Raw genomic sequence first — 17923 nt, forward strand, 5'->3', positions numbered from 1 at the left:
GCCATTTGAGGACCCACACTTTAGACACACAGGCATGGCTGTGTTCAGTTTAATAGGAACCATGTGTTCCAATCAAAACATCTGACCCTCGTGCTTCAAATAGTATGTACGCTTCTCAAGGGGTCTATTCAGTCAGACAGCTGTTGGGAGGTTTATTCCCACATTTTTAATTTGTCTTTGGCCTGGACAAACCGCTCATGTTTTAATATTTCTCTGGATATTGTTTTTCACTGTTTTACCTCCTCAGCTTAAAGCTTTGGTTCCCAGCTCAAATCCCAAATTGTTTTTAAGGTGAGGTCCACCAAAATTCATTTGATCTTTTTTTTTTTTTTTGGTGTTATTTTAGAGCAGAAATTCAGATTAAAGTTATTTTCAAAGATTAGGTTACTAAGGAGTAACTTAAAATCCTTTGGCTTTAATGATTTCTCTGTGTAGAACAGGATAAAACACTTTCTTTTCTTTTCTTCTTCTTTTTTTTTTTTTTTTTTTTTGAGGCGGAGTCTCTCTCTGTCAGGCTGGAGTACGGTGGCACGATCTCAGCTCACTGCAACCTCTGCCTCCCAGGTTCAAGTGATTCTCCTTCCTCAGCCTCCTGAGTAGCTGGGACTACAGGTGTGTGCCACCATGCCCAGCTAATTTTCGTATTTTTAGTAGAGACGGGTTTCACCATGTGGGTCAGGCTGGTCTCAAACTCCTGACCTCAGATGATCCACCTGTCTCGGGCTCCCAAAGTGCTGGGATTACAGGTGTGAGCCACCGCAACTGGCCAAGAACACTTTTTTTTGATTCAAAGATTTTCTCTCTGATCCTTCAAAATACATGGAGACTTGAGTTGCTACGTAGTGGAGATGTTAAATGAAAAAAGTAGTTAAGGATCCTAATTCTGAATTTCCTAAAAAGAATCAATTCAGTGAAAAAGAGAGGCTGTACAGCACTTTGGCTAGGAGCGTTGGTTTTGGAATCAGACATCTCCGAGGTAGAAAGCCTGCTCTGCCACTAGCTGCAAGATCGTGGGCAATGACCTAGCCTGTTCAAGATTTACCTTCCTTATAGAGAAAACAGAGAAGCCTCATCTCAGCGGATTAAATGAGATAATGTGTGGTAAGTACATAATCTAGTTCCTAGAAAACAGTACATATTCAATAAAGTACAGCTTTATTTCAAGACTCAAATCTCTAGTCTTATCCATAAAGAGGAAGCAGCACATGGCAAGTCCTGTGATGGGGAGGGAGCTTAGTGACTTTTCAGACTGAACCGAATTCCTTGTGGCTAGAGAAAAGTACACGGTGGGGAGAATGGTGAAAGATGAGCCAGAGTGCAGGATCTTGTCACACTGTCCCCAGGCCCCATCATACATTGTCAACTGAATCTGTCTGATAGTGGAGGCATCTTGACACATGCATGAAATAAAACACTACTGGAAAAAATGAGCCAGAAGTCACTCCCCATGGACCCCCAGATCCTTTCTGAACTTTTAATCTACTCACTGCTGTGAAGCATTTGAGTCTAATAAGGGGTTGACATTTACAACGGACACTTCTGAAAGATCACCGTAAAGCACCAAGATATTTTACATCTTTACGCAAACCCTCTAATAAAAAAAGAAAGCAAAATGAAATGGTAAAACAAATAGATTTCAGTCTTAGTTTATAATAGACTTATTTAGGTGGTTATGATGAAATGGGACATGGAGAATACACATGGATGGTCAGGTATTTCAAAATTTTGCTTAGGTTCATGTTGCTTTTTTGTTTTTGGAGACAGGGTCTCACTGTGTCACCCAGGCTGAGGTGCAGTGGCATGATCCTGGCTCACTGCAGCCTCAACCTTCTGGGTTCAAGCAATGCCCCCAACTCAGCCTCTCGATAGCTGGGACTACAGGCACAAGCCACTGTGCCCAGCTAATTTATTATTATTTTTTTTTGTAGACACAAGGGTCTCACTATGTTGCTCAGATTGGTCTCAAACTCCTGGCATTCACTGGCATAGCCACATTCTTATTAAGGTGTGGGCACCTACCTTTTTCCTTTGGAAGTTCACATCAAGTTTCATTGAGGCACACTTGTTCAACGTATTTAGTCGTCTAAAAGGAAAGAAAAATGTGATGATTACTTTCACTAATGAATTTAAATCTCTCCAGTTTGATAATCCTCCTTTATTTCCAGTAAAGTTGAAACTGCAGGAACAACCAATTATGTCCCAAGACAGTACTGCACCCATAGAAGGTATGCTATAAAGTAGTTCCCACTTGTGCTGCAGCCTCCTGACCTGCGAGGACTCTACCACTAAGCCTAGCAATCCCTGCCTTTTCCCTAATCTAAACCCAGCCCTTTTCTGGCTTCTCTTTCCACTGTTCTTGGAATCCATGGCCGATCATTTTAGCCATACTTTCACTATCCCCTCCAATCGTTTGCCACCTTGACCTTGCATCAAGTCTATCCTGTTAACCTCCAAATATGGATCAACACAATCATGTATCTTCTCTCCTGATCTCAGGTGGTTGGGTATAGGTGGAAAATAACTCACATTACACTGCTGAATTATACACTCTATAGGCTAACTATGTCGCTCCAAAACATGTATGTTGAAGCCCTCCATTCACATATGTCAATGCCCAACATGATTGATTTGGAGTAAAGAAGTGATTAAGAGTAAAGGAGTCACCAGGGAGGAGCTCTGATTCCAGAGGATTAGTGTCCTTGTAAGAAGAGATACCAGAGAGCTCCCTCTCTCTCTGCATGTGAGGACACAGTGGGAAGGCGGACATCTACAGGTCACAGGACCCTTACCAGAAGCCAAACCCTGCCAGCACCTTGATCTTGAACTTTCCAGCCTCCAGAACTGTGAAAAAATAAATTTCTGTTGTTTAAGCCACTCGGTCATGGTGTTCCATCAAGGCAGCCTATGCTAATAAATACATTTTGATTTTCACCCTCAGCTGGACTCTCAAAGATGTTACCCAGCATTTCTTTCATTTCATTGGGATTACAGGCATGAGCCACTGTGCCCAGGCCCTCTTTCTGACTTCTATCATCCATAGATTAGTTTTGCTTCTTCTCGGTCATTGTGTAAGTAGAATTATATAGTATGTGTTTTTTGAGTGACTGTTTTTTCATTCAACACAACGTTTGTGAGATTGACTCATGTTGTTGAGTATAGCAATAATCATTCAGCTTAGTTGCTCAGTATGAAGACACACAATTGGGTTACCTATTCTCTTGCTGATGGACATTTGAGCTGTTTCCAGTCGTTTCTTTTGTTTGTTTGTTTGTTTGTTTGTTTTTTGAGATGGAGTCTCACTCTGTTGCCCAGGCTGGAGTGCAGTGTCACAATCTCGGCTCGCTGCAACCTCTGCCTCCCAGGCTCAAGCAATTCTCCTGCCTCAGCCTCCTGAGTAGCTGGGACTACAGGTGCACACCACCACACAGGCTAATTTTTGTATTTTTAATAGAGATGGGGTTTCACCATGTTGGCCAGGATGGTCTTGATCTCCTGACCTCGTGATCCACCCACCTCGGCCTCCCAAAGTGCTGGGATTACAGGCGTAAGCCACTGCGCCCAGCTTGTTTCCAGTTTTGACCAATGAATTTCTAACCATCAAATTCAATGGCTTCTTTTTAGCAAAGACCTATTAATAGCAAAAGTCACACATTAGTACCCATCATTCCTTGAAATTCTTTTCATCCTTGACATTCAAGATTATGAATTATCTCATCTCTCTGGACACTATCTCCTTCCTGCCACCAAGCAGTACTTGCCCCTTAACTATTAATTTTTTTGTTAGAATTCAGACAGAGGTCCATCCTTTTTTACTCTCCATGGCCTTACTGAAGAATCTTAACATAAATTAGACTCGAATGATACCCAGTCCTCTGTCTTCAGCCCAGGCATCTCATCTGAGGCCAGAGTCTCATTTTGCATTCTCTTCAAAACCTGTTTCTCCTACTTACTGTCTTGTCTTGACTAAGAGCATCACCAATGGGCCATCCAAACTGGAAAATAATGTCATCTTGAGGCTCTACTCCTTCACAATCTACATTCATTGATCACCAAATCCTGTCAATTATACCTCTATGATGTCTTTGAAGTCTTGCCTCTCCTTTGGCCCTAATTCAGTCTCCTGTCGTTGTTTATCAAGAGTCAGGCATCAGCCTCCTAATTGGTTTCACTACCACTTCTAAAACTTTACACTGAAACCAGTTCTATTTCTCAACTTTTTCTCATGTCGCTCACTGACTGAAATATGTTTAATGACTCTCCTCATTTTCAACCATCTCCAATGTACCCTCTGACTACACATTCATTAGTGTCAGATATACCAGGCAGTGATGAGTTGGAAGCTGATCATCTCGTCTGAGACCATCTTTGGCAGGTTCTCAGCCTGTCTCTTTGGTCTGTTCCACATGTGTTAGCATGTCTACCTAAGAGCAGGTGTGAAGTGAAAAAAAAATGGTTGATATTGCACATTTGGTGGCTCTGTAACAGGTTTGTTTAGGGAAGGATTGCCTGTTTTTTATAAAATGAACTTATCTCATGAACTTGTTCTTCCATTATGGTTTGGAAGCACAAACAAAACACTCCATTCTGCTTTTCTGTGGAAAAGCTTTTGATCTATGACATACACACAAGACATCAAAGGAATCATCTTCTATATACCACAGACTCGAATATGCTTTATACTTTCTGACACATGCAGGAAGTTTATTTATTATTTTCTAAAGCTGAAGACTCTAAGTAGATTTGACTTTGTAGCTCTGGGTCCTTTTATTGCCCCTAAACTCAAATGTTTGCCTGTACCTTACAAATTGCTTCTCTACTTGGAGAAAGTAGTTGCAAAACATGTATTTGATAAAGGACTCATATACAGAACACCTAAAGAATTCTTAAACTCAGTAACAAGTCAAACAACCTGATTTTTCAAATGGGCAGAATATTCGAACAGATACTTCTAAGAGAAGACATGAAAAGATGTTCAATATCATCAGTCATGAAAGAAATGCAAATTAAAATCATAACGAGACACCACTACACAACAGAATGTCTAAAGTAAAAACGCTGACAACATTAAGTATTAGCAAGGATTCAGAACTACTGAAACTTCCAAAGGGGTACAGTCTCTGGAAAACAGTTTGGCAGTCTCTTATAAAATTAGATATATTTTTAGCACTTGATCTAGCAATTCCACTCTCAGCTACTTATGCAAGATAAAAGAAATCATATGTCCACAAAAAGATTTATACTTTCTATATTTTTTTTTTTTGCTGTAAAAAGGTTTGTACTTGAATGTTCATAGCAGCTTTAATCATAAGATAGCCAAAAAGTAGAAATGGCCCAAATGTCCATCAGCTGGTAAATGGATATAAAAATTGTGGTATATCCATACAATGGAATACTCAACAATTCAAGGCACTAACTGTTGATACATACAACACTATGCATGAATCTCAGAGTCATTATGCTAAGTAAAAGAACCCACACACAAAGAGCATACACTACAGGATTCCACTCATCAAAAAAATTTCAGGCAAGACAAAACTGTAGTGACAGGAAACAGATGAGTGGTTGCCAAATGCCGGCACTGGGGGAATTTTTGAGGTCACAAAAATGTTCTGTGTCATGGCTGGGCATGGTGGCTCATGCCTGTCATCCCAGAACTTTGGGAGGCCAAGGTGGGCAGATTGCTTGAGCCCAGGAGTTTGAGACCAGCCTGGGCAACATGGAGAGGCCCTGTCGCTACAAAAAAATATATATAAAAATTAAGCCGGATGTGGTGGCTTATGCCTGTAATCCCAGCACTTTGGGAGGCCAAGGCAGGTGGATCACCTGAGGTCAGGAGTTCAAGACCAGCCTGACTAACATGGTAAAACCCCATTTCTACTAAAAATACAAAATTAGCCAAGCATGGTGGCACATGCCTGTAATCCCAGCTACTCAGGAGGCTGAGGCAGGAAAATTGCTTGAACCCAAGAGGCAGAGGTTGCAGCAAGCCAAGATCATGCCATTGCACTCCAGCATGGGTGACAGAGTGAAACTCCATCTCAAAAAAAAAAAAAAAAAAAAAAAAAATTAGCTGGGCGTGGTGGCACGTGCCTGTAGTCCTAGCTACACAGGAGGCTGAAGTGAGAGGATTACTTGAGCCTGGGAGGTCAAGGCTGCAGTGAGCTGAGACCATGCCACCGCACTCCAGCCTGGGTGACACAGTAGGACCCTGTAGCTGAAAAAATAAAGTTTTATGTCATGATTGTGGTGATAGTTACATAACTGTACATTTGACAAAATTAATCAAATTGTATACTTTGGTGATTTTTTGGAATATAAATTATATTTAAATAAAGCTGAATAAAAAATAATGCAAGTGAGTGATATCAGTGGAAAAGGTTAAGTAAAAACCTCCAAAACCCCACTTCTTCATAAAATCAACAAAAGTACTGGCAAATATTGTCAAAATCAACTTTTTAAGAAAGCTGTAAATTGATATGGGCTTTCAACAAACAAAGTAACACTAAGTGTCTATTTAAGAAAAATGGTTAAACATATGTAAGGACAGTGAGCTTTGTGACATTCAAACCCACCCTATTCCTGTGCCCTTTTCCCCAGCTTTTCAGGAGCTTTGAAAATCAACAGCATCACCATCAGAGTAGCTGTGAAAACTAGTAGCCTTGCATCCACTGGAGAGGGAAGAACATGTTTGAGCTTCCCCAAAACTCCATTACCAAAGGATTGTCATTATCTGAGCTGTCTGGGAATTCCCTGAAAACCCCCATTCACAGGGCTTATCTTTATTTAACCGGACTCAAATCATCACTGAAACTAGCTTATACCCAGTGTGTTTGTCAAAGACAGTCAGTAGTAATTAGTGAACATGGCAGTTGCCTGAAATGGTAATAACAGTTGAGCCAAACAAGATGCTAACCAAAAAGCTTAAAAAGAATAGCTGGGAAAATGAGATGTCCATAGGGGACTTAGAAAAGTTCCAATGTATTCCTAGGAATCTAGAAGGCCAAGTACATGTGCAGAACTGTGTATATACCCAGGAAAGACCTGAGCTGGCCCTAATCTTCCACCTTTAGCTGACCTTGATGATCTGCACAAGCAGGAAATCAAGGCTAAGGCAGAGTTATCAATTCCCTGCTGGAGTGTTGAAGCCATATTGTAACATGCACAAAGAGCCCCTCAGCAAAGACTGAGGGATTGGTTGAAGGTATCTAAGAAAATCTCTGCCCAATCATTTGCTGATTACTAAATTAACTGAGTAGATACTTCAGCGCATACAACAAGGGATACAAACTTTAGAGAATTAGTTCCGGATATTCATTAAACAGATAGCAACAATGACCACCCTGGGAAGAGAAGATCTGATTTCAAGAGGTGCCATATTACAATATTTAAAATGTCCAGTTTTAAACAAACAAACAAACAAAAAACCAAAACAGTGGATATCAGCAAATTGATTCTAAAGTTTATAAAAAGGAGCAAAAGACTCAGAATAACCAACACAATAATGAAGGGGCGAAACTGGAGGACTAACACTATCCAAATTCAAGACTTCCTATGAAGCCATAGTAATCATGACAGTATGGTACTGGTGAAAGAATAGACAAAGAGATAAATGGAGCAGAATGAGGAACCCAAAACAGACTCACACAAATAGAGTCAACTTACGTTCATAAAGGAGCAAAGGCAATACAATGGATAAAAGGTAGTCTTTCAACAAATGCTGTTGCAACAAGTGGATATTCAAATGCAAAAAAAATTTAATCTAGACACAGACCTTATACCATCACGAAAATTAATTCAAAATGAATCATAGACCTAAGTGTAAACACAAAGCTATACAACTCCAAAAAGATAACACAGGAGAAAATCTAGATGACTTTGAATAAAGTGATGACCTTTTAGATTCAACACCACAGGCCTGGTCCATGAAAGAAATAACTGATAAACCAGACTTCATTAAAATTCAATACTTCTACTTAGTTCTTTCAGAGAAAAACACTTTCAAGGAAAGAGAAGACAAGCTATATACAGGGAGAGCATATTTGCAAAAGATATCTCTGTTAAAGGACTATTAGCTAAAATATATAAAGAACCCTTAAAACTCAACAATAAGGAAACAAACAGCCCAATTAAAAAAAGGGCAAAACATCTGAACAGACACCTCACTAAAGGAGATGAACATATGGTAAACAAGCCTTTAAAAAGGCGCTCAACATCACATGTCATTAGGGAATTGCAAACTAAAACATCCATGAGATACCACCATGTATCTAAAGTAAAAATCTAAAACACTGACAACACTAAATGCTGGCGGGAATGTGGAGCAACAGAAACTCTCATTCATTGCTGGTGGGAATGAAAAATGGTATGGCCACTTTGGAAGACAGTGGGCAGTTTCTTACTGCCAAACACACTTTTATCATATACTCGAGCAATTGCACTTCTAGGCATTTACTCAAATGAATGGAAAACTTACATCCACATGAAAACCTGCACATAGGTATTTATAGTAGCTTTTTCATAATTTTCAAAACTTTAAAACAACTGAGATGTCAGGTGAATGGATAAACTGTGGTCCATGAGGACAATAGAATGTTATTCATCAGTAAAAAGAGGTGAGCTATCAAGCCATGAAAAGACATAGAAGAAACTTAAGTGCATATTACTAAGTGAAAGAAGCCAATATGAGAAGGCTATATCCTCTATGATCCCAACTATATGGCACTCTAAAAGAGGCAAAAGTATGGAGATAGTGAAAAGATCAGTGGTTGCCAGGGGTTGGGGAGAGGAGGAGTGGAAAGGTGGAACACAGAGGATTTTTAGGGCAATGCAGCTACTCTCTATGATACTATAGTGGTGGATGCAGCTGCCAAAACCCACAGAATATATAACACCAAGTGTGAACCCTAATGTACACTATGGAGAATTTGGGTGATAATGATATGTCAATGTAGGTTCATTGATTCTAGAAAATGTACCAATCTGGTGGGGGATGTTGATAGTGAGTGGGCGGGGGGCTGTGCCTGTGTGGGAACAGGCTATATATGAAAACTCTCTGTAGTTTCTGCTCAGTTTGTTGTGAACCTAAAAATTCTCTAAGGAACAAAGTCAATTTTTAAAAATGAAGTCTTTTTTTATTCATTTAAAACAATTTCATTTTTTGGACTTTGAAATCACTGATGTAAAATTATCTATGTGTCTTCTGTTCTTGGTTTACTTGCTCATTAGTTGCCATTCCTACTAACAAAGTCATCATCCTTGAAGACATCTTAGACATTTTAGGTAGATTTCAAATAACCATTCAAATCTTCCTTCTGAATCTTGCCATAAGCCAAAGGGGAAAATAGTCTATGGCTGTCTGAAACTAGGTACATATTCCCAGCATGGTATAGCATTGGCCTGTGATTTAGCTTACACAAATAAGCTAAATAATCAATGGCTAGAATAAGCTAAAATAAACAATGGCTAGATTCTGTAAGAATACAAATTGGATGAAACATATCCCTGACAGATGTAAACGCCTCTTTAAGATCTGACTGCCTCAAGTAAAAGAATATGTTGCAGTGGAAGTATTCATCACACTTTATCAAAACCACTGCAAAATTTTCGTGTGAGTGAAGCCAATCTGCATTTAGGACAAATATTTAGCCCAAGTATCTGCTTCCCTTTAACTTAATCATAAGTAATATCAAATCCTTCAGATAATCTGAGTTGGTCTAATACTGGTTGCTTGGAAAACTGTTCCTGCATGGATGAAAATTTCAATTATAGAATGTATTTGCAGCATGAATAGTGTGTCCTCCATTGGATTAGAGCCTTGATTGAGACAGGGACCATAATTTATTCTTCTTCTAATCTCCATAAATCCTAGAAGGAAGTTTTATACATGATAGACTTGGTAGACTTTTCTTTTTGAACTGAGCATGCTTTGTTCATATAGGTCCAATCAGTGATTGACTTTAAGTAGTTACAATAGACCTTGTATAATCAGGATGGCAGAATTATTCTCCACCACTGAGTATGACAGGCTATGAGTTGCATCTTATTTGCATTCTTAATGCCTAGTACAGGCCCTGGCTCAGAGCCAATCCATTCAGCTAATGTTTGCTAAGGAAACATTAGATCCTGGACAACGCTAGGGACCACTTGGACTGATGCTTTTATTTTCGATGAGAAGATAAAGTCTCTGAGGGGACCATATGCTCAAGGCAGCCACACATTAGTGAGCAGCCAAGCTAGAACTTCTTTCTGCCAAGTGATTTATCTGCTCCTGTCTACTTAAGAAAAATTTTAGGAGGGCCTGGGAAATGAGAGCTTATGTCATGTACCCAGCACAGGCTATTCAATAAAGAGTTGTCTCCATCCCCTCTCTACTTTCTCCATGGGAAGAGAAAACACATGGCACATGATGAAGCCTGTCCTCTTCATGTTTTGAGCAAACTGGATTCATGTGTTAACCTAAACACAGCAGTTTGACCCTTTCAGAAGACAATAATACTGCTGCCACAACCTGTTAATTTTTACTGTTGTCTTCAGAATCCTTGAGAAGGGCTAATACGCTAGCAAATGGGAAATAGTAGTCTCATTTTAAGAGTGAAACTTGAGGTTCTAATGGGAAAGTCAACAAGAAGAGAAGAAACCAAGATTCGTTCATCCGACAGTGCGCTGTGTACCAGGAATAAGTTAGGTGCTGGGAATACAGTATTTAAAAAGATATGGTCCCTGCCCTTGAGAATCTCATGGTCCCACGTGGGATAGAAACACGATTAAAAAGAGAAGAAGCTACTCACTTTCTGAGAGCATAGGGACAACACCTCCCAGAGGAGGTAATATTTGAGCATACCTATGATGGATTAAGAGAAATTTGCTGCCTGGGCAAGGAGAATTACAGGAAAAAAAAAAAACAGGCACAAAATAGCAGGGTAAAATCCAGGAATTGCAAATATATGAAAAGGGGTGTTAGTCTGTTTTCATTGCTATTAAGGAATACCTGAGACTGGGTTGATTTATAAAGAAAAGAAGTTTAATTTGGTTCATGGCTCTGCAGGCTGTAAAGGAAGCACGGTGTTGGCCTCTGCTTCTGGTGAGGCCTCAGGAATCTTACCATGACAGCAGAAAGTGAAGAGGGAGCATGCATACCACACGGTGAGAGCAGGAGGGAGAGATAGAAAAGGGAAGTTTCCAGGCTCTTTTAAATAACTAGATCTCACGTGAACTAACTGAGAGAGAATTCAACACCAGGAAGATGACACTAAACCTTTCATAAGGGATCTGCCTCCATGAGCCAACACCTCCCACCAGGCCCCAACTCCAACACTGGGAATTGAATTCCAATGTGAGATTTGGAGGAGACAGACATTCAAACCATATTGAGGGATAAGCCTGGACAAGCAGGCAGGAGCTAGATCACAGAGGATTCAAATGAAGATGTTAGGAGCAATCAGGTGCAATGAGGAGCTATTGAAGGATTTAGACAGGAGCGTAACATAGATTTGCATGTTAGAAATGTAACTGGCAGCAGGATGGAGAAGGAACTAAAGAGAAACAATTATAACATGGTTCTAATAGTCCAGGGGAGAGATGGCAGAAAGATGTAAAAAGGGAGTGAGAGTGGGATGTCTGGGTGAAGACAGAGACTCGGCCATTTGTTGATGTGGAAGCTGCAGAGGCAGAAACAGAAGATGACTCAGATTTCAGACTTTCCTGAACGTGCCGTTAAACACAGAGAACAGGGAAATAGGGAAGTCAACAGGGAGCTAGATATGGGGGACATCATGAGCTCATGTTTGGATATGTTAAATTTTAGGGGCCCTGTCACATTCAGACCCACTTGGGAATGATTCACATATGGATGATAGACACAGAAGATGCATAATAATTAAAGTCAATCATCCAGGGGAAATTCAGAACTCTGGAGAATTCCAGTGGTTAAGGCATTGGCCAAGGAAGGGAGTCAGGTTCAGGGAACGTGCAGTCAGAGATGTAGGAGTCGACAACAACTAGCTGAAGATGGTGTCCTAGGAACCTGGAATTGAGATAGAATGGGAATGGTGAGAGGCTCCTCCTTCACATGTTTTTTCATTTTTTTCTTCTTCTCTTCTCAAAACCCATGCTACTACTTTGCTTACACTATACCTGCTAACCCTGAGGCTTCAGTCATACAAAAAAAAAAAAAAAAGCCATTCTTCTGTGCTCTTATAAGGTTCTACCCTGCCTTTCACTTAAAGAATTCCAGGAACTGGCCTTAGGAAACCAAACACTGAACCAAGGTTGCAGTGTCCCACCTCAGAAAGGAATGCTGAACAACTAATGTACAGCCTTGTTGCCTCCAGCCAGACCTCAAGGTGGCCCATTACTCAAGATAACCATTGTGACCTACTCATCCCCTACCCATCATGGGCTTTGCCCAGCCCAGCCCACATACCTCCTTCGATGTCAATTCTCTGCCTAATAAAAAAATCCCTCCCAGCTCTTTCTGGGGAACTAGCTGGAGGATCCTTGGGCCTCGGCTGTCTCCCTTGTGCTCAAGCACAAGCCTTGAAATAAAAGCCTAGTCTGGGAAATCTGCCTGGTCCTGTGTTAATTTCCATATTACATGGGGAGCCAAAGAGCCCGTGGCCTATAACAGAATGAGCATTAAAAAAAGGACGGAGTAATTGGGTGGCTGTATCAAGTCTTTAAGAAAGAGTAAGTGATAAAGCCTAAAAACACTTTTTGGATTGAGCAGTTCCTGAGGGCAGTATTAGGAAAGGCATGGAAATTCTTTTAAAATGTCTAGCTAAGAAGGAGGATGATTTAGGTTATTTTGAGGAGAAAGTGAAGAATTTATCACCACATAGTCTTCTCTAACATGAAGATGCAATAAAGCAATTTGAGAACTGGCAGGCTGTTTTTCTCCAGGTTCCAGTTCAATTTAACAAATGTTTATGGAAGTCCTGCTCAGTACAAGGCCATGTGACACCAAGCACCCATGATATACCACTGACTAAGATGCCGTCCCCACTATCGAGCACTTGGAAATTGGTAGAAAGTCCCTTGCATGGTCAGCAGACCATAACGGAAGTAAGGCGGTGGTCAGCATAAAATTGAGCTGTTCACGGACTTCCTGGGCACACAGGAAAAGAGCCAGAGTGGGATGCCCAGGGCCTGGGAGGATGGCCAGGAGTGCAGGAACGGAGGGACCAGGAAGGAGGACCAGAGAAATGCTGGGCAACTGTGTGCTGGGAGGGATGTTAAGCAGCCTGTGTGCCCTGAGTATTGCAGGGTGGCTGGGAGGTGCCTGGGCCCAGACCAGCAGGGGCCTTTGACTCACGCTGAAACAGAAGCCTGGGGAGACACCCAGCGGCCCTCTGCCTACAGATGTATAGGAAAACAGTAGGACTCTCTCCTTCTTTGTAGTTTAGATTCCCATTTGACATCTAAACTGCCAGACTTTAGACTGGTCATGAAGTCTCTCGTGCTGATTTAATGACCAGTTTCCTGTGATACTTCTAATATTCCTGCCAAAAGCTTGAGAGAAATAACAACCAGGGGCATGATGAGTTCAACTCTTGCAGACAATTCTGATTAAAGCCTAGCAGCCTGAACTTCTCACCCAGGCTCCTATGTATGTCCTAGCCCTGCCTGCTGGGGAGTGTTCCGGGTGGGGCCCTCCAAGACATTCAGGAACCTAAGTCACTGAGGATGTGTTCTTAACCTAGGGATCAAAGGCAAGTCAGGGAGCAGCTCCTCCTCCTCGGGCTGTAGCTGCAAGGCATGGGAAAGGTCTCCATGCTGGCAGACTGTTGGAAAACGCAGATTCTGGAGAGCAGAGGTGGATACACTAATGCCAAAGAGAAAATTCTGGTATGTAACTCCATGAGGGTGGGGCCTTTCAACAATCACAGGCCATCCACAGGGAGGGTGTCAGGCGCACTGGGGGCAGGGGGCAGGAAAAAGAAAGAGGACAGTCAGAAGTCAGAAGTCAGCAGGTGGTGTCACCGTGCCACCATGCAGCCAGGGAAGGCCACACCTCTGCTCAGTTTTTCCCTCTGATGTTCTGCCAAGTGGTCAGGCTGCAGCAGGAATACTGACTTCTGTTCCAGCCCATAAACCCCAAAACAACTGCCCCTGGACATTAGTTGAGGTGCGGGAGAAAAGCAGTTAAACATTGAGGGTTCTAGCTATACAAAGAAAATTAAGTATATGTGTGCTGTCTAGGGACACGATATCTATGTGGAACTATGTGAATTTCATTTAGCTTGTGCAAGAAAATAAATGTAAATAAGCTATGTGCTTCAATCATCAGGATTTCAAGAAAGAGCATAGGCTGTCTTGGCTATTCAATAAAAAATGATGGCCAAAGTGGCCCAGGGGAAGAACTTAAAACAAAACAAAAAAAAGTCCAGGTTTTCTTGGAACTCTTTAGTTTGTGGAATTTCAGACCAATTTTATATTCACATGTGCTTGTATTGGAAAATTGAGTGGGGTGTCCTTAGCTTTTTATTATAACTGTTTACAACATTTGCTTCAGATCCAGATAATTTTTCTAGTGAGAACTGGTCCAGCTTCAAGTGAGGGTCATGACTAGCGATTTCCGAGAGAGGGTCAAGAACTGAAGGCTGAGCAAAGCAGCCTGGCAGGAACTGGCTGCTCAGGAGCCCACCCCTCACTCCCACTGAGGGGGCTTCTTTCCTTCCCCTTCCCCTGCCTGCCCGTAGAGAGGATTCCCCTGCATCCACTCTTAGTCCTCTCCTCACTGTCCCAGCTGTCCCGGAGTGACCTCATGCACCCTCAGGGCCTTCCTCCTCACAGGCTGGTGACTTCACATCTCCATCCCCAGCTCCGGGCCGGGGACCCTACTGCACACTGGACGTTGGCACCTCACCCACCCAACACCTCAGCCCACCCTATCTTCCCTCCCGACTCACTCCTCCTTCATGATTGTTCCCCACCTCAGGGAAGGGTATCTCTGCCACCCAGCTGCTCAAACCAGGAAGACTCTGCTCACCCTCAATTCTGAACAACACCTGTTATGCATAGGCTGTTATGAAAATTAAGTGAGATCAACGTAAAGAGCTTAGCACACAATTTCATGCATAATGAACACTCACTAAATGTTAGCCATTAGCATCTGGCAAGGCAAGGCATTTTTTAAAACATTGCTAATGTTTTTCATAATGCAATACAAACACCTAAAATATATATAGAGAAGTGAATAACAATAATATAAAGTCTCTCTCTTCCCCTCAATCTCCTCCCTGATTTTGTATCTTCTTACACATTCTTCCTGAAAGCTTAGGCATATAAAAGTCATCCTGAGTACCTGGTTGAAAAAGGTCACAAAAGAGGCCATTAAAAATACATAAAATCATTTTTTATACAAAATAATATATACTAGCAAAATCCCCTATCTTTGAACCTATTATGTCTGTTTCTGACTATACTTCAAGCCTGTCCCCAAACTCTATAGACTAATGAGGCAGACAGCTAGCCAGAGAACAGACATGACTACTTGCAGGAAGCTAAAAGCAATACAAATAGGGCCAAACAGGTTAGTACAAGAACCCACTTCCTAGTGGAAAGAAATGGTTACTACAGGCTGTACCAATAAAGACAGACAGCAGCCATCCTGCTTTAGGCACAGATAAGAATGTAACAAAGAAGAAACTGGCCACAACAGGTTAAATGCAAGATATACATGCTACAATTAATTAGTATATATTTAAAAACACAAATTATGCATATGAATGACTGCCAAACCTTGGCTGCATTACGCCCCCATTACCATAAAATTTCCATGGGGAAGGGCATCCCACTCCTATCACGCACCTAACGCCATGGCGGTTCCGGATTAACGGTACTTAGTCAATAAAAGGGTGGCCCTCCAATTCCGAAAACTGCCCATCAATTTCCTGGAAAACCCATTCCCTTAGTATAGAATATTCCGTGCCTTCATCATGCCTATTTATCTAGTACATGAGCCCTGGCCATGTTGAGCGTGGCTCCTTCTTTTGAGCATGTCCCCATTCCTCTCTTGAGTGTGTTCTTGCTTTTGCTCTACAATAAATCTGCTACATTTTCACTTTGGTCTTGCTTTCAAATTCTTTTGTGTGGCAAAGACAAGAACCTGAAATGGCTCCACTGGCAACACTAAGATTGCAGTGGGGTTCATAGTGTGGGGTGGGGAAGGGGGAAGATGCCTTTTCTGCACATTAATTTAGTTTTCTTTAAAAAAACTAAACGAGCCCATCCAAATGGCATGTATTCTTGTCTGGGTAATTCCTGCTACCATTTATTAGCTGTTAGTGGGCACATTCTTTCACCCCTCTGTTTCTCAGTTTCCTCCTCTGTAAAGGGGGAATGATGTTAAGAGCCCATCTTTATAGACAGGAATGCTGAAGAGCTTAAAATAAAAAGGAGCCTATCTTATAGTGTTACCATGAGAATTTAATGAGTAAATATTTGTAATATGCTTAAATGCAGTGCCTGGTATATAATAAGCACTTTGTAAGTGCTTTAAAGAAATAAAATAACTATTTATTGGGATCTGTATTTATTTATAGACTCAAGATTTTAAAGGTGGAAGTGACTGTGGTGGTCATGTAACCCCCATATCCTTCTCCCAATGACTTGCCCAAGAACTCAGTTAATTGTCACTTATTATTTATTATCTGATATAATAATTTGAAATGTAATACTGTACATTTTCTGTGATAAATATTCTAAAAGGAAAAATATTTAAACTATCAATATTCATAAAGACTTTAATTATTTAATATTATTAATGTTATTTAACATACTCAAATCAAGTATGGGCCTTCGTATGTATAGATAAATTGTAGATGCCATTTTTGTCAACACTACCTTCCAATTCCCACCCCTGCCCCATGTGAAAATCATTATTTATTATCCTTTTAAATACTAAGGGCAATGATACGTATACTGTATAATCCTAACCAATTCCTTAGCTCTATCAAACAAGGTGAATGCCCTTGTTTTGCATGTGCTATAATTAATTAGTATTTATTTAAAAACACAAATTATGCAAATGGCTTACTGGCCTAACATTAAATTAGAAATTAAGAGATGGCCAGGCATGGTTGCTCACGCCTGTAATCCTAGCATTTTGTGAGGCCGAGTTGGGCGAATCACTTGAGGTCACGAGTTCGAAACCAGCCTGGCCAACATGGAGAAACCCCATTTCTAATAAAAATACAAAAAATGTAGCTGGGCGCGGTGGTGGGTGCCTGTAATCCCAGATAGTTGGGAGGCTGAGGCAGTAGAATTGCTTGAACTTGTGAGGTGGAGGTTGTAGTGAGCTGAGATTGCACCACTGCACCCCAGCCTGGGTGACAGAGTGAGACTCTGTCTAAAAACAAACAAGCAAAAAAAGAAATTCAGAGATCATCTTGAGCATCAGGGCTGTATGTCAGCAGCCTGAGCAAATACTGCAAACCAAAATGCAAATTTAACATAGTACTTCTTCTTTAAAATAGTTCTTTCAGGAGCTTTGGTTTACTGCAATTTGTCCTAAAGGTTACAAACTCTGTAAACTATTTTAACACCTTGGCTATCCCTACATTCTGATAAAGTTACAGTTTCAATGAGCTCACCTAGGTACTTAGATTTCCAAGTAGCTTCTCATGACTCACAGGAGAAAATAATTTTCAATTAAGAATTCAATAAAAACCATCAGAATACAATTACAATTGTGGTTGTTACAATAATAAAAAGTGCACTTTCCTGACTTGCAGGGACAAACATTTATGGAGTGTCTACTATGCAGCCTTGCTGAAGCAACAGTGAGACATGGTTGTCATTCTGGATGTCACACCTTCTGCAAAGACAGCAAGTGTGTCTAGTTTCTGGGTCCTAAAATGAGAGCTAGAGAGAAAGAGAGAGAGAGAGAGCAAGAGAAAGCTACATATTTACATATTCAGAGCCT

At 41.0% G+C, this 17923-nt stretch overlaps 1 protein-coding gene across 3 annotated transcripts in view; it reads right to left on the reverse strand.

Annotated features, from left to right (window-relative positions):
• The window catches only part of STARD13 (StAR related lipid transfer domain containing 13), a 251711-nt gene that overhangs the window by 38480 nt on the left and 195308 nt on the right, over positions 1–17923 (reverse strand). For all 3 annotated transcript variants that reach the window (XM_054445989.2, XM_063650752.1, XM_063650753.1), the window contains one exon: positions 2020–2083. In XM_054445989.2, the coding sequence (XP_054301964.2) occupies positions 2020–2083 (64 nt within the window). The remainder of the gene's footprint in view (positions 1–2019; positions 2084–17923) is intronic.

Source organism: Pongo pygmaeus, chromosome 14, assembly GCF_028885625.2.
Source record: "Pongo pygmaeus isolate AG05252 chromosome 14, NHGRI_mPonPyg2-v2.0_pri, whole genome shotgun sequence".
Lineage (NCBI taxonomy): Eukaryota > Metazoa > Chordata > Mammalia > Primates > Hominidae > Pongo > Pongo pygmaeus.